This window comes from Vanessa atalanta, chromosome 1 (assembly GCF_905147765.1).
Source record: "Vanessa atalanta chromosome 1, ilVanAtal1.2, whole genome shotgun sequence".
Classification (NCBI taxonomy): domain Eukaryota; kingdom Metazoa; phylum Arthropoda; class Insecta; order Lepidoptera; family Nymphalidae; genus Vanessa; species Vanessa atalanta.
In genome coordinates, this window is record NC_061871.1 from 11,511,489 (window position 1) to 11,533,399 (window position 21,911).

Genomic DNA, 21,911 nt, shown 5'->3' on the forward strand with positions numbered 1-21,911 from the left:
CTGAAACTATTTGTCATTAGTGCATTACTTGGTGGTAGGGTTTTATACCCACAAACCCGTCTAGTAGGTACAACCCACAGCACCTATTTCGCCATCCATCACTGTCGAACAATAATACTCTGTATTGTTGTATACCAGCTTGAAGAGTGAGTGAGCCAGTAATTAGAGGCACAAGGGACATAACATCTTAATTCTCATTGTTGTTGTAATATGAATGGTTAATATTTCTGACGGCCCCAATGTCTGATACCTATAGTTCTTTACTTAGAAATTTACGTTACGTTTACGATTTTTTTTTAATATGAATAGTCAATATTTCTGACGGCCCCAATGTCTGATACCTATATTTCTTTACTTAGGAATTTACGTTACGTTTACGATTTTTTTAGTCTAATAAATATTCACCGTCGACTAGAAATCACATAAGGTTTAGTCAACCGTTGACATTTATTATTTAAAACATAATCTCTCTCATTATATTTTAGTATCATTACGTCGTATAAAATTTAATTGGCTATGCGCATAAAGAAATAAAGTGCTCACTGAAATCCCTTAATCTTGAAATGCGAGTCATTAAAGAATGTTTATCTTTAAATTTCAGGTCGGTATTCTTGCCCAATACTGCATCGGTCCCTTCGTATCGATGCGAACTCTAGCAGCCATCAACATGATTCTACCCATTTCGTTCGTAATTACTTTCATCTTTCTACCTGAATCGCCTTACTACTACTTAAAATTCGAACGAAGTGAAAGAGCGGAGAGATCTCTCAGGAAATTACGAAGTGGTGATATAAGATTAGAACTTAAGAACATAGAAATCAGCGTACAGGAGGATATGAAGAACAGGGCCACGTGGTGTGATCTTATATCAGAGGCCACTAATAGAAAGGCTCTCTGGATCAGCCTTGGAATTTTCACCGTTCAGCAATTCTGCGGCAGCGCTGCTGTAGTTGCATATGCTCAAGTTATATTCGCAGTCACTAAAAGCCACATTAAGCCCTACCAGGAGTCGATAATCCTGGGATGCGTGCAAGTGGCGACCTGTTGTTTATCAGTGATCCTAGTAGATCGGCTTGGAAGGAAACCTTTGTTGCTATTGTCGGCTCTTGGCGTTGGATTAATGAACGGGACCATTGGAACATATTTCTACTTTTCAAACAAGGCTAATATGGACCATCTTCATTGGCTGCCTATAACGGCTATTTTAATTTACATAGTTTGCTACGCTATTGGACTGTCGACGGTCCCTTATGTGATTATCGGAGAAATGTTCCCAACTAACGTCAAATTGTATGCGTCGTGCGTAGCTCATATCTACACTGGAATTTCAATGTTTGCGGTCCAAAAACTTTTCCAGGTAATTATGAGTTTTATTTAATAACATCGATCTTTTTATTTCATTAAATCCAAACTTACTTTCTTTAATGAATTAAAAAGTTCTTATTATTTAAAATAAAACTACCACTGCTTAAATATCCAGACCTGATAAGAACCGACGAAAAAAACTCAACAACGTTTTTTAACTTTTATTAGAAAGAAGTAGCTCTAATAGAATCTGTATTACTATAACAACCATAAAACTGTAAAAATTGCTTTACATAAAATATTCACGTAAATGAACAATAAGTTTCCGCACATAAATCTTGATATCATCTATTACTAATAATGAATCGCTCTATACTTAGATATTGATTTATCTTTCAGAAGAACAATGCCATGCGATTGCAGTAGCATTGTTATCTTTAAATTATGCATCTCTTGAAACCTACCTATCTACCGATACATACATATATTAAAGTACAATTGTCAATTGTATAGGTCGCAAGGTTTTTAGTACATGATATCTGTGTAGTATAATTATATCTCAACTAATTAATTATTTATCATCAGTGTACTATCAGCGGATTTTTTTATCTCATCAAAACATATTATGTTTGATAGGTTTGGTTAGATATAAAACGGTTTTTTTATATATTTATCCTTTAGTTGTTTTTTTTAAAAACGTTCGGTATGTTTTGTATTTATTTGTGCATTATAAACAATCGCAAAAGTATATTATTCATTAATTGTATTATTTTTCCCATTTCAGGTAGTATCGGATGCTTGGGGTATATACACAGTATTCTGGGGCTTCTCGGTGTTCTCCTTTCTGGGGCTATTATTCATACTTGCGGTGCTGCCCGAGACCAAGGGGAAGTCGTTCGCGTGCATCCAGGCCCAGCTGCGAAGAGACGTCGCACGAGACAACGCTAGCAAACTCATGACCGTCGAGTATTAATACAGCTAGCTTAGCATAGGCTTAAATTAGGGATCGAGTCGAAATGAAACTTAAGTTATCGAGTAATTAATGTAATGATAGTTTTACATACGTACTTAGTGGTGTAAATATACTACGTCATACGACTAGCCTATAAAGGGGTAACATGGAAAGTATTGTGGGGATGAGGTGCGAAGTCCCGGAGAAGGCGGTGAAGTCTTCGGGGTCGTAGTTGGCGGGCAAGGCGCGTGATGACACGACCTTCGCGTAGAGCCGCGCCGAGTCCTTCGGCGTCCTCGTCCTATTGGGACTGTTGAAATCGACCAAGTAAAGACCGAAGCGGGACCTGCAATTGCATTTACAAACATGATGAGTGAAAATATATCAAGATTTGAGACAAGATGTGTTTCATTTCAAATTCCTATTGAATATAAAATAATATATAAAACATTTTGTTGTTTTCAATCATTATTAAACTTAATCATAGAGTCGTTTCCTTATTTTCTGTGTGAAGTGGTTTTTAATGTTGTTATTCGTACCATAAATAATTACTCAACATTTTTTAAATTTACCCGCTTTTATAGTATTTTAAATTGTCAACAGGAAATTATAAAATACTTTAATTGCGCAATTATAATTGTGGTGTTGAAATGTTTATTATATTCACAATCATGTTATGTAACACATTAGGCTATCAGCTACATTTTTGAATAGTGACATCTATTAAAAATAAACACTTATTGAACCCCTAAGTGGTTGACTGACGGAACTTCGAACGAATGTTCTAGAACTATTCTTTATATAAATTCAAAAAATCATCAAGAGATGTCGCTGTCTATAGTTTACAATTTACATCACTTTATATCTTATGATTAATTGATTTCGATTATAGCAAGATATTTCAATTTTTATCTCACTGCATTGTTATTTAAATAATTATATTGTTTATACAATATATATGTTTGATTACTTATCATTGTATCAAAACATAAACAAGTCCGATACGATCTCACTAGATATGCTATTGTATTTAAATTTATATTGCAACTAACTTGCAAATGACGTACGAAAATTTGTTTTTTTTTTTATTCAAAATGGGTAGTGTCCGTCCTAAGGTCGATTTCGGTCCGACACAGAAGCCGAAGGAAATTAAGTTGCAGTTTGACTATAAGTACCTAATGAGATTTATGTTTATTTTTTTTTAAGTTTATTGTGATTGCAAATAACTGTCAAAAATAATAACGAATAAAATATTTATAATAACATACTTATATTGTTAAAAAGTAGAATAACAATCACAATAAGTGATTTTTAAGCTCTTTCTAGTCAATTAAATGCACATTTTTTTTTTAAATGTGATAATTATAAATGGAAGTAATAATACGCTAACTATGGTAATCAGTGCTTTACCAACAACAATCTTTTCCCATTGGATCACGAATTTTTTCAAAAATTAGATCACAATGTGAAGTTCGCTACGGGACACTTCGCCGTCTTAAGAACTTTGCTATCTGAGCTACATTGATTAGATAATTTTATTAAATACGCGTACAAACTTGTTTTGTTTCACTGCTAGCCAGGGTCCAGGATGTATTTCTGTGTGACCCCCGTCCCCCGCGCATTACCTCTAACACTGCGTTCTCGTGCAAACCCGGTACGTTAATCGTAAGTTTGTAGTAACCTCGACATCTAATTACGGATCTAATCCGATCTAATATGTAAATTTAGCTGTTCTATTTTCGAAGAACATTATAAAAATTTATTAAAAATTTTCGAAGCTATCCAAATGATTTTAAAAAATCGACAATTTATTCAAAACTCAAATTTAATTTATGCAACCTCAAAGTACCAAAACATCCTTGGCACTCTTTCTACACTGAAAATAGCATTTCACATGCAGAACACATAATCCAAAGGCACGTATGTGTAGCATCTGTTTACATTTTAATGCAATTTTCTTGCATCACGATACATTCACACCTTAGAAGATAAAGAGTATACATGTTGAAAATTTTGATTACGAATATTTTTGTGAGTATTTATTTTAACCAGCTGACTTAACGTTAACCGATAAAACGTTGAACGTTGGATCGATAATGACCCAGAGAACTTATTGCTTGAAATGTTGTACTCGCTATCCATAAGATATTGTATTATTGGCCAGTACATAACCAGGATGAAAAATTCAAGAAGAACAATCTCCAAGAATATCTGATATGAAAGATAAACAGTTACTCGTTTAATTATAAAGTAACTGATTAATTATATTTAAACTAATTTGTTAGTCATGTGCTGAAATAAGCTCCAAAACTTTCCCTCAAAAAAGGCAAGAGGCCTTCACCTAGCATTGGGAAATTTACAAGCTGTTGCTAACCTAATTTTTTAATTTTTAGCTGGCCTTATCTCTTTTGAAAAACAAGACTGACTTAGTCAAGCACATAACAATTTCGGTTTAAGTTCACGTGTTCATTTATATTAAATAATTTGTAATAAATAAAAATTCACTTACCCATAGCCATCATCCCACTCCCAGTTGTCCATCAGACTCCAAGCGAAGTAGCCCTGAACGTTACTATGATCATCGTGTATGGAATGCAGTAAAGAATTCAAGTAATGGCAGTAATACGACACGCGGGCATCGTCCTCGACACCGCTGAAGTCGGCGTAACCATTCTCCGTCACGATTATGGGCATATCTTTGTACGTTTTGGTGATCCACGCGAGGAGTCGACGGAAACCAAACGGCACCACCTAAATACATAATATTAATTAATTACGTTGAACAATGTGACGCTATAAAATACTTAAATAAATAATATAAATGTTATGTTTTTTGTAATATTATACAATCGACTCGGTGGGACTCAATAACCCTGATTGTAGTAGAAATGGCGCTAACTCGCGTTAATATCAGCCAATGCGTTCAAATCATTTTCTAGTTTAATGAATAGTATTTGTATGTATGTGTGTATATTTTATCTGCATAACGAGTACATGTACATATAAATTATAAGTGTTATTATTATTATGAATTTAATTGCAAGATTGTCTTGAAAACTATGCGTACTGAAAAGGTTGCCTCTAGTGTTGCAACATAATTGTTAAAACGGGATATTTACCATGTTTTTTTATTTTTATTTGGTGAAGCTCGATATTTCGACATTATCTACGAATGTCTTGTTCACGAGACTGAAGACGGTTTCTACAAGTTATTGACAGTTCTTGTTAATATTTTGATTTTCTCCTAAGTTCTATTATATAGACTATATATAATGAAGGTATCATCCATACTTAATAAGTATGGCGTATAATGGTTTAAGGAAATTAAATTGAAATTATTCACAAATATTGTTACAATCTGTAACACTGTTTCCACCAATCATACAATGAAAATACAATAAGAACAAATATTAATATTAAAAACATATACATCACTTGAGTAAACTTTAAAATGAATAGGTATAAATATTTCGAAATGATGACATCATTATTTCAGTATAATACCTATTTTTTTCGTGATCTTAATAAATAAAGACTTTATTCATTTCCATTAAAAACTCAATATTATAAGCTAATAAGTATTCACAAACTAAAAGATACTAAAGCTACTTTACTAATCATGATTGCGCGAAATTTCGACAAGAACGCTAGTACTTTCCTGTGGAATCGCAATTCCTATCCTCTGGACGAAAAATGAACTAGGCCTCCCGTCACCACTGGAGTCCATGAGACGGGGTGCTATATGGTTAACAAAGGTTTTTACCAAATTGGCAATAAAATTTATCGTTTTTGGGATAATCAGTGAATGGAATTTCGCTTTTACATATATATTTATATTATAATGACGGATGATTTACAATTGTACTGTGACGTAAATTCCGAACAAATAATATATTAAGTACCTATTAAGTTAGTACACATTACAAAGTCACCTTAAATGTATCTTTTCTCGTTATCTAATCCCATACAATTTACAAAGGCTCTGTAGTGTGTAGGTATAATTAAGAATGTAGCGTTTGTGTATGTAATCATTTTAAAATTACCTTAAGCCACGACGACGATGATTTCGAAGGCCACTTCGGGTCTTGAACCCGAACGATGCCAATGTCATTTTCGTGAGAAGGAATTGCGCCGACTTCCCCATCAGCCATACTTAATAAGTATGTTGTATAATGATTTAAACCAAAGAAGTCTGCCGTGCCACGGATATATTCGACTTCTTCGGGTGTGAATTTGGGCAAACGGGATCGGCTGTAATTTTGCTGACGACTTTTTTCGTCTACCAGCTGAATTAATTCAGGTGGATAGTTTCCTTCTGCTGAATACACTGGATGCGCATACCAACCAAGCTATAAACAAATATAAATAAATATAAAACACTGGCAAGACAGATGAAATAATAACAGATTTTTCAAAAAATGTGATTTTAGTAAAATAAAAAGATTATTAATTCTGTCAATTCGGTATCTATTTTGGTGTATATTTAAATTTATATCTCATGATACTCCGTTCGCTAACCATCATCGCCATTTAATATAATACATATGTACAAATAAAAAAAAAAATATTAGAACAACTAACTTATTCTTTTTTTTTAAACGGCACTCAAGTAAGTATCGCTTACTTATTTACAACAAATATTTAAAAAGGAAATAATTTAAATTAAGAATATAAGAATACAAAAACAGTTCGCTATCACTGTCATGCAATTTTATTAAGTTATTAATGATAAAAGCTTTAAATAAGGTCGCGCACGTAAGCAGTTTGCGTGACGAGAAAATTAGGGCATTAGAAGATAAAAATCCTTATTATAATGAGATAGTAAAGGCCAGTGCCGCAGATAAATTCTGAATCGCAAAAAGAAGTATCGAAACGACCCCATTTTTATAGATGTCAAGGCAAAAATATTCTTAAAAGGCAATTACTAATATGCGTGTCACTTTAAATAAATCGATCTAAATTAAATATTTGAGAGGTTGCTCTTACACTGGATCGTGTAATCCGGTTTTTTTTTTAATTCATATTGTAAAGCAACGATAGTGCTAGGAGTGACATTAAAAACATATTTAATTAGTTTTTAATAAAACGTTCGTACTACGTCAATACAAATTTATCAATATTTGCTTGCTTCCATTAATTTAAATAGTTTTAATTAAAGAATTAGTAGATTGGGTATTGACATTTGAATGTTCTTTTTTTTTTAATTATATTATGCCAAGAATCCTAAGGAACGTATTATTGAAGTCTAATTGATTTTGTTTTTTATTAGTATTACTGAGCCTGTTTTTGAGAAATTACAAATATATTTATGTTGCCCTCTAGTTAAACGCAATGAAACTGTTAGGCATGGGGACGATACTAGCCCATGGATTCTTCAACTTCGACCTGAACCTGAAACTTCTATCGCTTAGCGAGCCGAACCGTTCAGCTATTGACCCAGAATTTTATCTATAATAAACTTGAATGGTGTTATTATACTTATTTTAACAAGTTCAATAAAACTATAAATAAATGAAATGATTAGGTACTAACATGAGTTTTTAGATAGAGTTCTGCAGCTTCTTTGTCCCTCGAAGAATTCGTTTTTGGTTCCGCCCAATTTGAATCTAATGACATTCCGATTTTTCCTGGAAATATATAAATGAAATTTAAATTTGCATATTTCTCGTGTTTATAGTACAACACTAATTTTATAAAATTAAACCTTATATAAAACTTTTGTCAGACTAAAAAGAATATTGCAATAAGAGAGTAATGTCAAAGTCATACTTGATTGTCAGAAAATTGTATTCAATTAAAAAAGGACTGCGAGACTGGTTTATGTTTATCGTTGCTGCTTCGTTCAGTGTGGTCGTAGCTTTAAATTATATAGCCTACAACCTTCCTCAATTAACGGAGCATCTAACGCAAAAATAATTATAGATATCGGATGTGTAATTCTTAGATTAACGAGATTCAACCATGCAACCACCAGCTTATTATACACATATTATTTATATATATTACCTATAATAGATTATTAAAAAAATGAGTATAGCTGATTGAATAAAATATTTTATAATAGTATATTTGCAATGCCAAGAATACATCGCACTGTTAATAACCTACAATAAAAATAACATTAACTTACATACATATGTATAAATGTAAGTATAAGTTCAGTTTATTGCTGTCAAAGATAACATTGTTCTACTCGTGATAAATAAGTAAATAGAAAAAAGCCGATACTGTCCAGTGGTTAGAACATGTGATTCTGTACCAAAGGTAACGGGTTCAAATATGCGGGCATAAATTATGAAAACCATCGTGAGGAATTCGCATGCATCGGAACAGCGTGGTTGAATAAGCTCAAAAATCTTTATATCAAGAGGAAAGTAGGCCTAAGTCCAACAGTGGGACATCATGTAACTAAATTTTTCTATTTAATATAAAATAAATATTAATTATCAAATATGAAAATATTTTATTAGAGGGCTTAAAGAACGTTCTGTCTTTGTATGTCCAAGGACAAACGGCGGTCAAGGTAGACAGTATTAAATGAAAACATGATTAAGAACAAAAAACCACAAACAAGTAATTTTAATTGTTGAACATACCAATCAACTATTTTAACATACTTAACAATTTAATACAGCGATCATGCGTGCCAATTATACTAGCATTCCGTGCTTTGCTGGATACGCGACCGAAGAACAGATATCATAAATGTCATTTGTAGGAGATAACTAAGATATTAAGCTGTACCAATATAATAAAGTTGAATAGTTTGTTTGTTTTTTTACGTTTATCTAGTATTAACAGTAGAATTAAAAAAAAATATTTTTGCATTTGCTCGAAGCAGCTTGTGCGATATAAAACTAGCATTGAAACGAATTATATCCGTATATAAAATAATGTACGTGGGTAAACTATAATTCGAAACATATTTCCTAAATTAAGGATTGAATAAATTGAGATTTTATATCACAGATAAAAAATTAAATTACCTCCATATAATGGACGATATTGTTGGTCGAATAAATGGTAGACGCTGGCGTGTGCTTTCAGTAGATTGTGAGTGCAAAGATATTCAGCAATACCATGGCGATTAAGAGCCGGCGCTCTGTAGGTATTACCGTAACCTTCCAAGCAAGTCTGCATTGGCTCATTGAAGGTCACCCAATATTTCACTTGGCTGGCAAAGTTTTCGAACAAGACATTTGCGTATTCTGCATAATAGTCGATTATGTGAGCGTTGGTCCATCCACCGATGTCTTGCAATTTTTGAGGAAGATCCCAGTGGTATATCGTTACCATGGGCGTAATATTGTACTTCTCGAGTTCATTTAATAGATTTTTATAATACTGAATGCCAAGAGGATTGACTTGGTTAGCCAAGCCGGTAGGTAATATCCTAGGCCAGGATATAGAGAATCTGTAAATGTCTACACCTAGTTCGTGTATCATTTCAGCGTCTCTTTTGTATAAGTGATACGAGTCAGCAGCCACGTCGGCGTTGGAACCATCTTTGGTGAATGTTGGATTGTTATGCACTAAGTGGTCCCATATACTCTCCGTCTTACCTGAAAAGGCGTAAAGAAATATTCAATCAATTATGTTCTTAATTTTGTATAACAACAGATTAGCTAATGCAGTAGTCGTTGTTCATTTTCTTGTGAACTTCAAAATCATATCAATTTCCAAAAGCGAGAACTATACCTAACCTAAAAATAATTTTTTTGATGGATCGAAGCTGTTTAAAAATAGATAAAGAGAAATATCAGAGAAACATTTAATTGTCATCGTCGTCATTACAAGTGAAAAAGAAATATATATATATGTATATGTATATTGTAGTAAAAAGTAAATATTACCATCTTCATTCCATCCTCCCTCGATTTGAATAGAAGCAGTAGAGACGCCAAATAGGAAGCCTTTCGGGAATGTATAATTAGTCTTCGGGCCTCCAGCTAAATTTAATATTTCGGCATACCTGAAACAAATTTTAACGATTATTAAAAAGACACCTAAATCTGATAATAAGAAAAAAAAATTAAGCTTAAATAAACTAATATGCTAACATGATCTGGTAACAAAAATATAATAGATGATTAAGTGCTTCAAACTTTTCTTACTCTGTATTATTAACAAATCTACATACTAAAGCTAATTATTACACCTAAACTATCCGATAGATGTTTATAGAGATTTCATCATAACGTAGATCACTTCATCCACGACATTTAACGATATAACATTACAGATGTTTTCTAATATTAAAAATATACTTTTAGGCTATAATTGCATACGCTAACTAAACATTAAGCTATATAAAATATAATTATGAAATTCTGCCACATGTGTATTCCGCCAACCCGCATTGGAGCAGCGTGGTGGAATATGCTCCAAACCTTCTCCTCAAAGGAGAGGAGGCCTTTATCCCAGCAGTGGGACATTTACGGGCTGCTAATGCTAAAAATGACTTATATCTTAATAAATCTTGTTAAATTTGTAATTAGTTAGAGAGCAAAAGAACGAGCGCAAAAACGCAATGTTTCGAACTATTTAGAGATATATTCATTCGTTTAAATTAAAAAAGTTATTAAAAAACTTAATTTTGTCAGTGTGAAGTCGATAGGGTTAACTAAAACTGATTATTAAAACTTATTATTTCATATATATATGGTTACTAAATTATAATCACCATCATGAATCATCATAATGATTAAATACTAGATACAAATGATCGTGTAAATGAACATATGTTTATTATTTAAATTATTAATAATTGAACACGGATTTTTTTTTAATACGAGTTTTTATTTTATAAATATTTTATACATGATGTACGAGCATTATTTCTTGTTAAATGGTCGTTATTAATTGTATGAATTTTATTAAATCATTAATTTGGAATTTTTCCTATGATTTTATTAATTTATTGTTAAAAATAAACTTGTATATTTAATACATGTAATAATTTACGCTTTTTTTTTTAACGTTATGTTAATAAGTTATGACTCTTCGTTGTGCAAATATATTTTGTTCTGCATTATAAATATATCAAGACCGGTTGAATGATTAAATTTCAATTGTATTTTTGTTTTAATTTGCTACAATAGTCGTGTCTAAAGCATATATAAGTATTTAAATTTTAAGTACTTATATAAAAACAATGAATAAAATACACTTCTAAAATTCTCAATAAAATCACTTCCATAAAAACGTTCCCAACAGCCTATTTTAATAGATGCACATTATATATTTGGCAATTTTTATAATTAATTATAAATAAAAAAATATATTTTTTTGTTAATGATATTATAGTACTGTATGTATATAAAACAACTTCACACTATATAATTATGACTTAAAAAACAGACAAGTAACATAGTAGTTAAAATAAAGTATTTATGCATTTTTATATAAATAAAATGTTTGCATACAATTTCATGTTTTTGATTTTAATCTCTCAATCAGCACTAAGTCTACGAGGGAACTGAGGTACTTGCTTTAAATTTGAACAAGAACTTGTTTAACTAAGCACCTTACATTCAGGGTCCACTATACGAATCATCCTATTGACTTTTAAGAATTTCAAATAATTATTACCTTTTCACATTAAAAGAAACCGTCAGAGTTTGTAGTGCGAATGTACATAAAATTCTATACAAAAATTTTAAAAAGTAACACATACATCAATACAAAAATATAAATAAAGGCAGACGAATTTACCCTGAGGTAAATAGCTAGTTCGTAGTTGCTTTCACACATAACTACTGGTAACTACTTCCTATAAAATGCATACTACGTCAAACACGGGATCAAAATCAAAATTAAAAAAATAATCTTGTGTGTGTAATAACACACATCATTTAAATAGCAATACAAAGTACTGATGCTTTGTTTGTTTAGTGAATTGTACCCAGAACAGTATTTTATATTAAAAATATTCTTAACATTATTATTCTCAAATATTGGCATGGAACATCTCTTAGAGTTGAGTTACCTCAACGCATATTACTTTCTGACATTTACATGTCAGAAAGTAATATGCGACATTAACTTATAACAATACACTTATCACCGTAAGTCGGTTGTCACGAATGTGATACCAAATGAATACTTGTAGAATCACAACCCATCAGATAAATAGACTGTTATTGCTGGACTCTATAAAAACGTAAAATCGAAACAATCGAAAATGCACACTTCAATTATCTTTCCAGATTTTTGAAACAATATCTAATTTGACATATAATTCGGTTTCAAGTGTTAATAATTACAAAATAACGTGTCGTCCAAGCAAGGTCGTCGTGACAGAACGTTGAACTAGGTCCATTTCGCGACGATTAACGTCAATAAGCACGTCCGTCATGATGTATGAATAGACCATTTACTCCAAATAGATAACAATGGGAAAGGAAGAATCGTCTCAAAAGAATACAATGTTGGATAAAAACAATTATACTCAAACACTCTGAGATAAGTCGCCATAGAATAGTTTACGTAAATTGTTTTTATTTTAGCTTTAGAGTCAATTTTCACCGAGATATACAAATTGTGCGGTAGGTATTCATTCATTCATTTGGAATAAATATTTATTTAATAAAACGGTTCGCCGATTAGTTATTAATCTGAAATCTCTAAAACTAATTACATTTATTTTCAATGAAAATTAATTTTATATTTAGTTTACATAATAATGTAATATATGTAACCTAACATATAACAGTAGGTCGGTCGGTCGGTCGGTATCTACGCTTGGAATTTCTTTCTAGAATATTGTTTCCAGAAAATCTATCAATATCATTAAACGCTTAAACTTATGACTTGATCCATTCATTTATTAACATTTTTATAGTTGTTATTAACCGAACTTCATTGTTACACTATTAAAATGATATTGTAATTTTACAAACAACTCTTATATTACATATAACACCTACATCCTACAACAGACTCCTTTAATTTTGACTCATTTGATCTGCCACGAGTCCATTTCGTTACACTGAGCAATTAAATACTCTCAAGCGTGTTTTCTAGTTTCTTAAAATACATATATATTAATACACGACTAAATTTTTTGTATCCCTGCACTATTATTGATGTATATAAAAACGAAAGGAATATATTGGCCCTATATATACAGTCACTTACATATAAACTAGGTAATTGCTACAGCATTCTTATAATATCGACAATTACTGTCTCTTAATTATGGATTTCCTTCTCCAACAATCTCTGTTGTAACGTCTGTCTAGACAGCAAATTAGACAAAAAAGTGACCTCAAAATATTATACACAAGATTATAAATTCTAAACCATATAAAAGCTTAAACCCTGAACTGTTAATTTGAACGCATTAAGCAAAGATACAACAAGACGATTTGAAAAAAAAAAAATTTGACTTTTTTTTGAAAAAGGTTATATATAAACATCACGATATCCAAGACGATTGAACAGCTCGTATAATAAAACGGTTAATAAATTAATATGTAATAATAAAATGATCGTCACTAATAACTGATGATATTCAATACAATTGAACATAAAAAAAAAATTCTATGGTTTGCTTCAAATCATTAACAGACAATAAAACATGCTTGTATATATGTATAGAACATATTTTATATAATTTAGTTAAGTAAAGGTATACGAACGTCGTTTTTATTCTGCTTATTCAATAATTTTGTTCAACGACCCGTTCTAAATTATCTGCACACAATATTAATTAAATAGTTGACTTTTTTCGTTTTTCATTTATTCTACGTATATTTCTAATTAATTATATTATTATGTAACAGGCAATGATTCTTAAGAAATTATTTATTTTCAAAAAACAAAGTATATTCTTAAACTTTAGAAATGCCTTAGGTGTCTAGAAAAATGCGAATATAGTATTTTTGTTCTTGATTGTTGAATGCTGTTAATAACAAATGACTCTCGGTTTTCTTTTATCTGTGACCACGGCTACTTATGTCATTATCATTTCAATGTAACACGAACTTGTTAAATATGTAATGACCTATCAAGATTTGCAAATACTAATTTAAGTCTGCGGTCTAGCCGACTTTTTATTGCAAATCGAAAGTTATATGCAAGCAAAGTTATGCAACCGAATTCTTAACCAAGGCATATATTATAATGTCACGACGTAAAAAAAAACGCAAAATTAAATAGAAATCTTAGTACTGCCAGCGACTTCGTGCGCGTTGAATTTAACAAAAAAGTTATTGTTGTAGCCCAAGTTACTCCGTATTACATCAGCTATCTGCCAGTGAAAGTCCCGTCGAAATCGGTTTAGCCGTTCCAGAGATTAGACGGAACAAACAGACTGTCAGACAGGCAAAAATTAAAAAAAATATTATTCTGGTATATATACCTTAGTAAATGTATATGCATTTAGTAAAATTTTAATATTACAAACAGACACTCCAATTTTATTATAATATAATAAGTAATAGATGTTATCTGTATAAGATGTATTTATTTTTGTAGAAAGCATATATCGTCTATTTAGAATGAAAACAAAAAGCGTAAAACGGAGCGAAACAAGACAAATAAAAAGACACGAAAAAATTCATGGACTTCTTTCAAAAATTCATATACTTACGTGTGTTGTTATTGATAATTATACAATTATAAAAATAAAGCTTTATTTATTATTGTGCAACAAAACTATAAGACTGATCGACGTTATCATTTATTATCAATGTATGCTACAAAGATATCTTATTTTGATAAAATACGAAATATTATCAAATGCAAAAATTAAATATATACAGAAAATATTATGATATTCCACACAATATAATATTCAAATAGCTAATTATTGTTATTATAGCAATAAATTAAATATACAACAATATACGTAATGAACCTGGTTAAGCCGCTTAGTTCCGGCACAGTAGAATTAAGACACCCAATCTCAAACCGTAGGTGTCGTAAGAGCCGACTCGTTACTTTACTTTATACATTATTGGACACCACACGGAGAAAATAAAGAAGTACAACATGGATCCAGCCCGAATAAAAGAGGCGTACAATTTTGGCGACCGAATAAGTAGGACGAAGGCATTTTACTTGATAGATCGTTGTACAAGCCTGTCTGAGCAGGTAAAGCTAGTGACGTTTGTTGTGTTCCAAATTGAAGGGTGAGTGAGATAGTGGACCAACAGGTGCAGTGATCATAACATCTTAGTCTCCAAGGTTAGTGGCGATATCAATAAGAAATAATTCTTACAAAGCCATTGTCTATGGGCGATATTGTTCATGTACCATCAGATAGCCCATTCGCCAATCCAATAAAGTAACAACCCATTGATGGCTAACACCTGGACAAGCTCAACCCGGGGCTAATTAAATATACATGTGGTAGAATTTCATCCTACACATTCATTTTCCTCATGGTTATTCACTGCTGAGTATAAGATGAATATGAAAGGCGGATTAAGAGCATTCAATCTCCGTGGTGCGTACGTGAAATTGTGGCTTTCCACTCCATATACAATCTATATTATTATTATAGAATAATATATCTATATATATACAGATATAGGCCATAGAATAATGATTTGACATAGGAAAATAAGTACACGTAGTTTCCAACTTATAACGACGTTACTTCAAACTGAATTAATATTGAATTAATAACAATGAAATGAGTTTGATATAGATTGTTATTTCAGTATTTATTTATAAAATAAGTATTGTCGCAATAATTATTATATCACTTCAAATTTTCTTTATCTCTTAACATTAACATTAACTTCACATTACCACAGATCTAAATTTACAACGACCCATTTATATTAATTTCTATTAATTTATAACTTAACATAGTTATTTGGTCACTATTAACTAAACGGAGTTGACATTGACACAAAAAGGCAAGAATTTGTAGGGCGAAGTTATTTCCGTAAGGAAAACCTTCTACTGTCACCTTTACATACACTTGCGGAAAAATATAGAACTACAAAGGTTGAGTCATCGAGCCAATATCGACTTTATTTTAGTTACAAATTAAACAAAAACTTTAATTTATATTAATTAAAAATATATGTTTCATATATTATAATAAAATAAATAAAAAAATAAGGCTTTGTATGTCAAAGACGAAACAAAGATAACTAGAAAGTAATTATACAAAATAAAGTGTCTACGAAATTTATTATCCAAGAGTTTATTGACCTTTGATTGTAGTTTCGAGTGTACAGACATTAAGGAGTAAAAGTTTATTAGCTTATGAAAGTTAACAACATAAAGAGTGAAACGTTGAGCTATTGAAAGCTAAAAATTAATTTAATATCTATATTAAATAATTTTATTACATGAAAATTTATAACCACTTATTCCAAAGTGGATGTTTAGATGATATTTTATTTTAGTTCTATACGAGAAATAAAATAAACGCAATCATCCATCTTCCGTGTACAAAAACTTATTTCTAAATCAAACAACACTCGTAATAATACACAAAAAATATAGCGCGAACATTTTGACACATTAAGTGATTGCCACACAAACGTTAAAAAAAAACTCTACGATAAATTTAAGTAATTATTCATGTAGTCACTTAGCTAGACAGGATTAAAAAAATATATGACAATTATATTTTTTTGCTCATTGTTATAGATAAATTAATCTGTCACTACAAAATTATGAGGGCCGTTAGTTTATAACAAATCTAGGTATATTATAAACTGTCGCAAACTTGGAAACGGAACATTCGATTTTAAAACATATAAAATTACGATAGCTTATAATTTTTTAAGTTAGGTTAGCTTAGGTCACATTATAATTTAATTTAAATATACGCCTTTCATAATTTTATTCACAGCTTACAATCTGGCAACATTTATTATGAACTATCAATATCTCTTTCGATTATTAGGTAACGTTTACACTTGTTTTTAATATCGACTTTATTTTTGTAACAATCGTACCACTTTCTCTCACTCACTTGTCTCTATGTTATAAATATTATTTGTTATATAAAACCTATACGCACAAATGAATGTAAAATTTATGTAACTAATTAAGACATTGCACAAGCATCCGCCTATTTCTTATCCTTTTTAAAATAAAATAAAAACTGTCACTTTTAATAGTAGAACATTCAAAATTGAAAAAAAAAAGCGATTATTACGCAAGTATTCATTAAAGTATATTGGCGAATGTAATATTTATATTTTAATATTTATGCTCAAGGAAATAAAATTGTGATAGCGAATGTTGAATATAAAATGAAAAATGCTTCAGGCTAATCAAAATAAAAGTTAATCCTGTTTCTGTCATTATTATGTAATTAAAAAAAGTTATAATAAGACATATTATGTTATCAATAAGTAATTGAGACAATAATGTAATTTATTATATAACAGACAACTAAATTGTCACAATACTTGTATGAATAATATATATAATGAGAAATGTATTACAAAGAGGAAAGTTTTATAATTTATCTTGCAATTTGAGATATGGCTTTAAAGTTGTGCATAACATTCTGTTCAGTTCTGCGATTAGGCAGTATAGTAATTATATTTGCTTAACATTTATGATCTCACAGTTAGTTAAGAAAACATCGCGTCACAAAATATGTACATAGATGCGGCATGCAATCTGCTGTAGACAATATAACTGAAATAATTTGGAAGTCTTTGTTTTAAGACTTCAGAAAGCCATTGCATCGCATGTTAAAATAGTTTTTTTTTTCCTAAATAAACAGAAGTCTTATGACGTTTTGTTCGTTCCTTTTGCGTATCTTTTTTGTTATTTTGATTTACTTTTTTATGTGCCTGCTTGTTTTTTATTTCCTATGAATGTCACAATCGTCTATTAGCGCATAGTAGTTATACCGTTTATAGTAACCGATCGAAAACTAAAAACTCAGTACTAACTTACTTAAAAAATCTTTTTAGATACGTTGATCATATAATGTATTACATACTTGTCAAATAAATAATTCATGTAAAACTTTTTATGACTTTTTCAACGTTTTTTTTTTTTTGTTCTTAAACTAGACAGACTTAAATATAATATGTTGTATAATTAATAGTTTTCCGATTCGATTCAATTTTTATACGTACGATAATTTATTACAAGAACAAGAATTGAAATAAATTCTATTTATAGCAGAGCCATCTTCGATAAAATAAAATTGTCAAAAATAAATTGAAAATTGTGTCCTTGTTTGAATATTTGATTTTTTAGATTTTGATTCGTGTTTAAACTATAAAAACTCACTTTACGAATAATGAGAATATCTAATACGGAGTTATATATATATTTTTTCATATATAAAATTATAAAGTGCAGTGTGTCGAAGAAATCGGAAAGGACATTTAAAAAAAAAACCGACGCTTCCCAAAAGAGCATTATTATAACTGAAGCAGATAGGTCTTAGAAAATTTTGTATTTAATACGATATTTTAGAGAAAACAAGTTCTTTAACTTTGCTTTTTGTTTTTTTGACGGTATTTTATTATCAACTTATCCATACAAGTCTATAGAAAAATACCATACAATATAAGAAAAAGTGTAGGATATAAGACCTTACATAATATATATGAATGACACTTGAAAAAAAACGACTCGGTTCGTGCCGTAAGGTGTATTAAAATACAAACGGAGAAAAAACATCATATGTTAAGACACTAATTTTATTTATGCGCAAATAAAACCAACTGGTTATTAATAAAACATAAGACAGCTTCGTTTTAAATCCAAGAATAAACCTATAAATTAATAATTGTATACTACAGTATATATAAAACTATATAATGCCTTTCGCTCTCAACGTCTAGATTCTGTTTAAATATTTGAAGAATGTAACTTTCAAATATGTTCTAGCTTTACAATATAAAATTTGTGCGTATTACTGAGCAATATTGAATTTTAAATTATTATGGTAATTAAAAATCATGTTTCAAGTTCTGGAAGCTCTAGAATGTTGTTTATGTAGATCCAAGACTTAAACATTTTTATTTTTTTTTTAATTTGATTCATCAGACCAGGCGAATAAAATGGTCTAGTCTAAAAAATAACAACGTGTGTAACCTTCTCCTCAAAGGGAGAGGAGGCCTTTATCCCAGCAGTGGGACATTTACTGCTGCTGCTGGCTGCTAATGCTAAATAATGTGTAACCCACGACACAGGTTTCCTAGTGTAGGGTCCGGCGATAATCTTATGTGGCAAATTGGTAAAACAATAATGCAACTAAACATTATTCTGGTATAAGTTTATATAAGAATAGTAAAAGAGTAACTTTAAGTTAAGTTATATTAAGTTTTATAATTTGCCTTATATAAATTTTATTTACATTAAAACTATATAGGTTTTTATTTGTTAACCATAGACATGCTTTAATAGCTTATGCTAATCCTTACATGAAACATTTGTCAAAATACTTCTCGTGGAGAACAGTCGTAAGATATTTCATCCTAGATATTATTATAGATCCAGTTTTCTTAAGTTATAAAAACTAGTTTAACCGTTTTATTATATATAGATCATTTATGAATCATATCACGATATAAGTAGATCAATATATTAAAAATAGTTAAGGTATTTAATTCATTTAAAATTATTAACTTATAAATCTGAAATTAACGGGGATTTTAAGATAAAAGAAACAATGGTTTTTTTTTCTTCAAGTCATTCAGAATACATAGATTAATAATAAAGAGAATAATAAAGATTAAGCTGATAAACAAGGTTTTTACTTGGTACAGTTGAATATAATTGTATTTTTTGTTACAGTTGAGATGGGAAATCATTGTAGAGTCAAAATGGATAAAATGAAGAAATATTAATATAAGTTTCCGATGTTATATTTATACAATTTCGAAGTTAAGGGAAATTCTTTTCCCTACATTTATAAACAATAAATTATAGTAAAAATTATAAATTAGATGAGATAGAGAGATTAGATTTGTAAGTATATAGAGTTACACTCTTTGATTTAATTTCAAATACCGATTTAAATTTATCTCACTTTTTATTTCCCACGATAACAAAGAGGACAAATTATCCTATTGTCCTTTAACACGATATCATCTTCAATGCAATTTTAATTAATAAATAATGTTAGTTAAGTTTAAAAATTGACGTAATCTAGTACAATGGTAGAGAATCTAATCTAAAGATTAAGATAAAATTGCACTAATTCAAAATAATACAATATTATTAATATACCTGTCGTACCAAAGAGTTTATGCATTTTGAAGGATAATTTCAACCTTCAAATAGAAAGGTTGTACAAAATAATTATACTTCAACAAATGTTTTAGGAAGCGAACTACAATCGCTATGAAAATTTTAAACATCAAAATTTAATTATATTTTAAGCGAGTAAAAGAATTTGAGATGTTTTAATCGAAATATAAAATTGATTGGTAAATAAAAGCATAGCACATTAAATATGATGAAAATGATATATCATTGATCGGAGAGTCCTTTATTTTCCTTATTTATTTATTTTTAATTAAAAAATAATAAGCAAGCATGCATCACATTTCCAAGAGTTATTATATAAAAATTAAAATAAATATATTGAATTCAATAAATACCACTTACCCATAGGAAATTAACACAGCAAAATAAAATAAAAATTTGTACATCTTGTTTGACTTCTACACTATCTATTACTATATAAAAATATCACTTTAAAATATCACTTCAAAAATTATAAATTTAATTGCTCTATGTTTTAATCATGGCTACAGTCTTGGCTTTATAAGTAATTGTTAGTTTGATTTTTGGCGCGAAGGTTGAATAAAGTCGACGTGCAACGTGCGCGCCAGTCGAACGCGCACTGTACTGATACGCTGTCCAGACGAAAAATATATTTTCTATATGTATGATATACAGAATCATATGAAGTTCGTATGCAGGTAATTTATTAAAGACATTATCGCGTCTTAAGCCGTCTCGTCACAGCCATTGGAAACAGCCTCTGTGCTAATAAAACCAGTCATATATATTACATTTGACTCTACTCTACTCTTTGTAATTTTCGCACTTTGATCTAATTTAATATTGGTAACATTTAAACAGCTTAGTGGTAAAAATTCACATTAATAACTCGCAAGGTTTATATTTTAATTTCCATTCACCAAGTTGCCTTAAAATATTTATGTATGTATAACTTGAATAATTATATCAATATAGTATCCCATTACTTTAACTTATATAATAATAATAACATGATGAATATAAAAGAAACTTACTATTATTTTTAGTAACGTAATGTAAAAAAAATACTAAAATATTATTAATACATTTATAGAAAAGGGGATCTCCCCTTTGTATTATGACTTAACTTCATTTATTTTCAATTCATCTTATGAGTTGTGTCTATAATATGAAATATAAGAAGTAAAAATGAAAATGAAACCATGCTATTGACTAATATAATAATTACTTATATAATTATTGTACATACATTCTTCTTTAAAAAGGTATATAATATCGTCCAAAACGATTTCAACAACGGTTGTCATTCTCAAGGTAACTAGAGACAACTGCGCAGAAAATATTGTAGTGTACAAGTGTTTGCGCAAACAATCACTGCGCTCTCATTATTCAATGGGACGGCAAATGCACAGAAAAAAATTTGAGAGAAAATTCAACTTTTATTGACTACCAATACTTTCCACCCGCGACTTTTCCC

The 21,911-nt window shown here is 29.9% G+C and overlaps 2 protein-coding genes across 2 annotated transcripts in view; one reads left to right on the forward strand and one right to left on the reverse strand.

Annotated features, from left to right (window-relative positions):
- The window catches only part of LOC125067512 (facilitated trehalose transporter Tret1-2 homolog), a 19,743-nt gene extending 17,086 nt beyond the window's left edge, over window positions 1–2,657 (forward strand). The window contains exons 3-4 of the mRNA XM_047676174.1: window positions 602–1,357; window positions 2,090–2,657. Coding sequence (XP_047532130.1) covers window positions 602–1,357; window positions 2,090–2,278 — 945 coding nt within the window. The 3' untranslated portion in view covers window positions 2,279–2,657. The remainder of the gene's footprint in view (window positions 1–601; window positions 1,358–2,089) is intronic.
- Window positions 2,334–21,079, reverse strand: LOC125067502 (myrosinase 1-like). Its single transcript, XM_047676164.1, has 7 exons — window positions 20,816–21,079; window positions 10,111–10,229; window positions 9,244–9,819; window positions 7,790–7,884; window positions 6,301–6,606; window positions 4,767–5,008; window positions 2,334–2,603 (listed from the first exon to the last, which is right to left on the reverse strand). The coding sequence occupies exons 1-7, from the start codon at window positions 20,857–20,859 to the stop codon at window positions 2,396–2,398; spliced, it is 1,590 nt and encodes a 529-aa protein (XP_047532120.1). The 5' UTR covers window positions 20,860–21,079; the 3' UTR covers window positions 2,334–2,395.
- Window positions 21,080–21,911: the final 832 nt, after the last annotated feature.

Coding starts and splice junctions, on each gene's coding strand:
- LOC125067502 (XM_047676164.1), bottom strand. CDS start 20,859: ATGTACAAATTTTTATTTTATTTTGCTGTGTTAATTTCCTATGG. Junction 7,885..9,243: donor ATATCGTCCATTATATGGAG/GTAATTTAATTT, acceptor ATATATTTCCAG/GAAAAATCGGAATGTCATTA. Junction 5,009..6,300: donor CATCGTCGTCGTGGCTTAAG/GTAATTTTAAAA, acceptor TTATGTATTTAG/GTGGTGCCGTTTGGTTTCCG.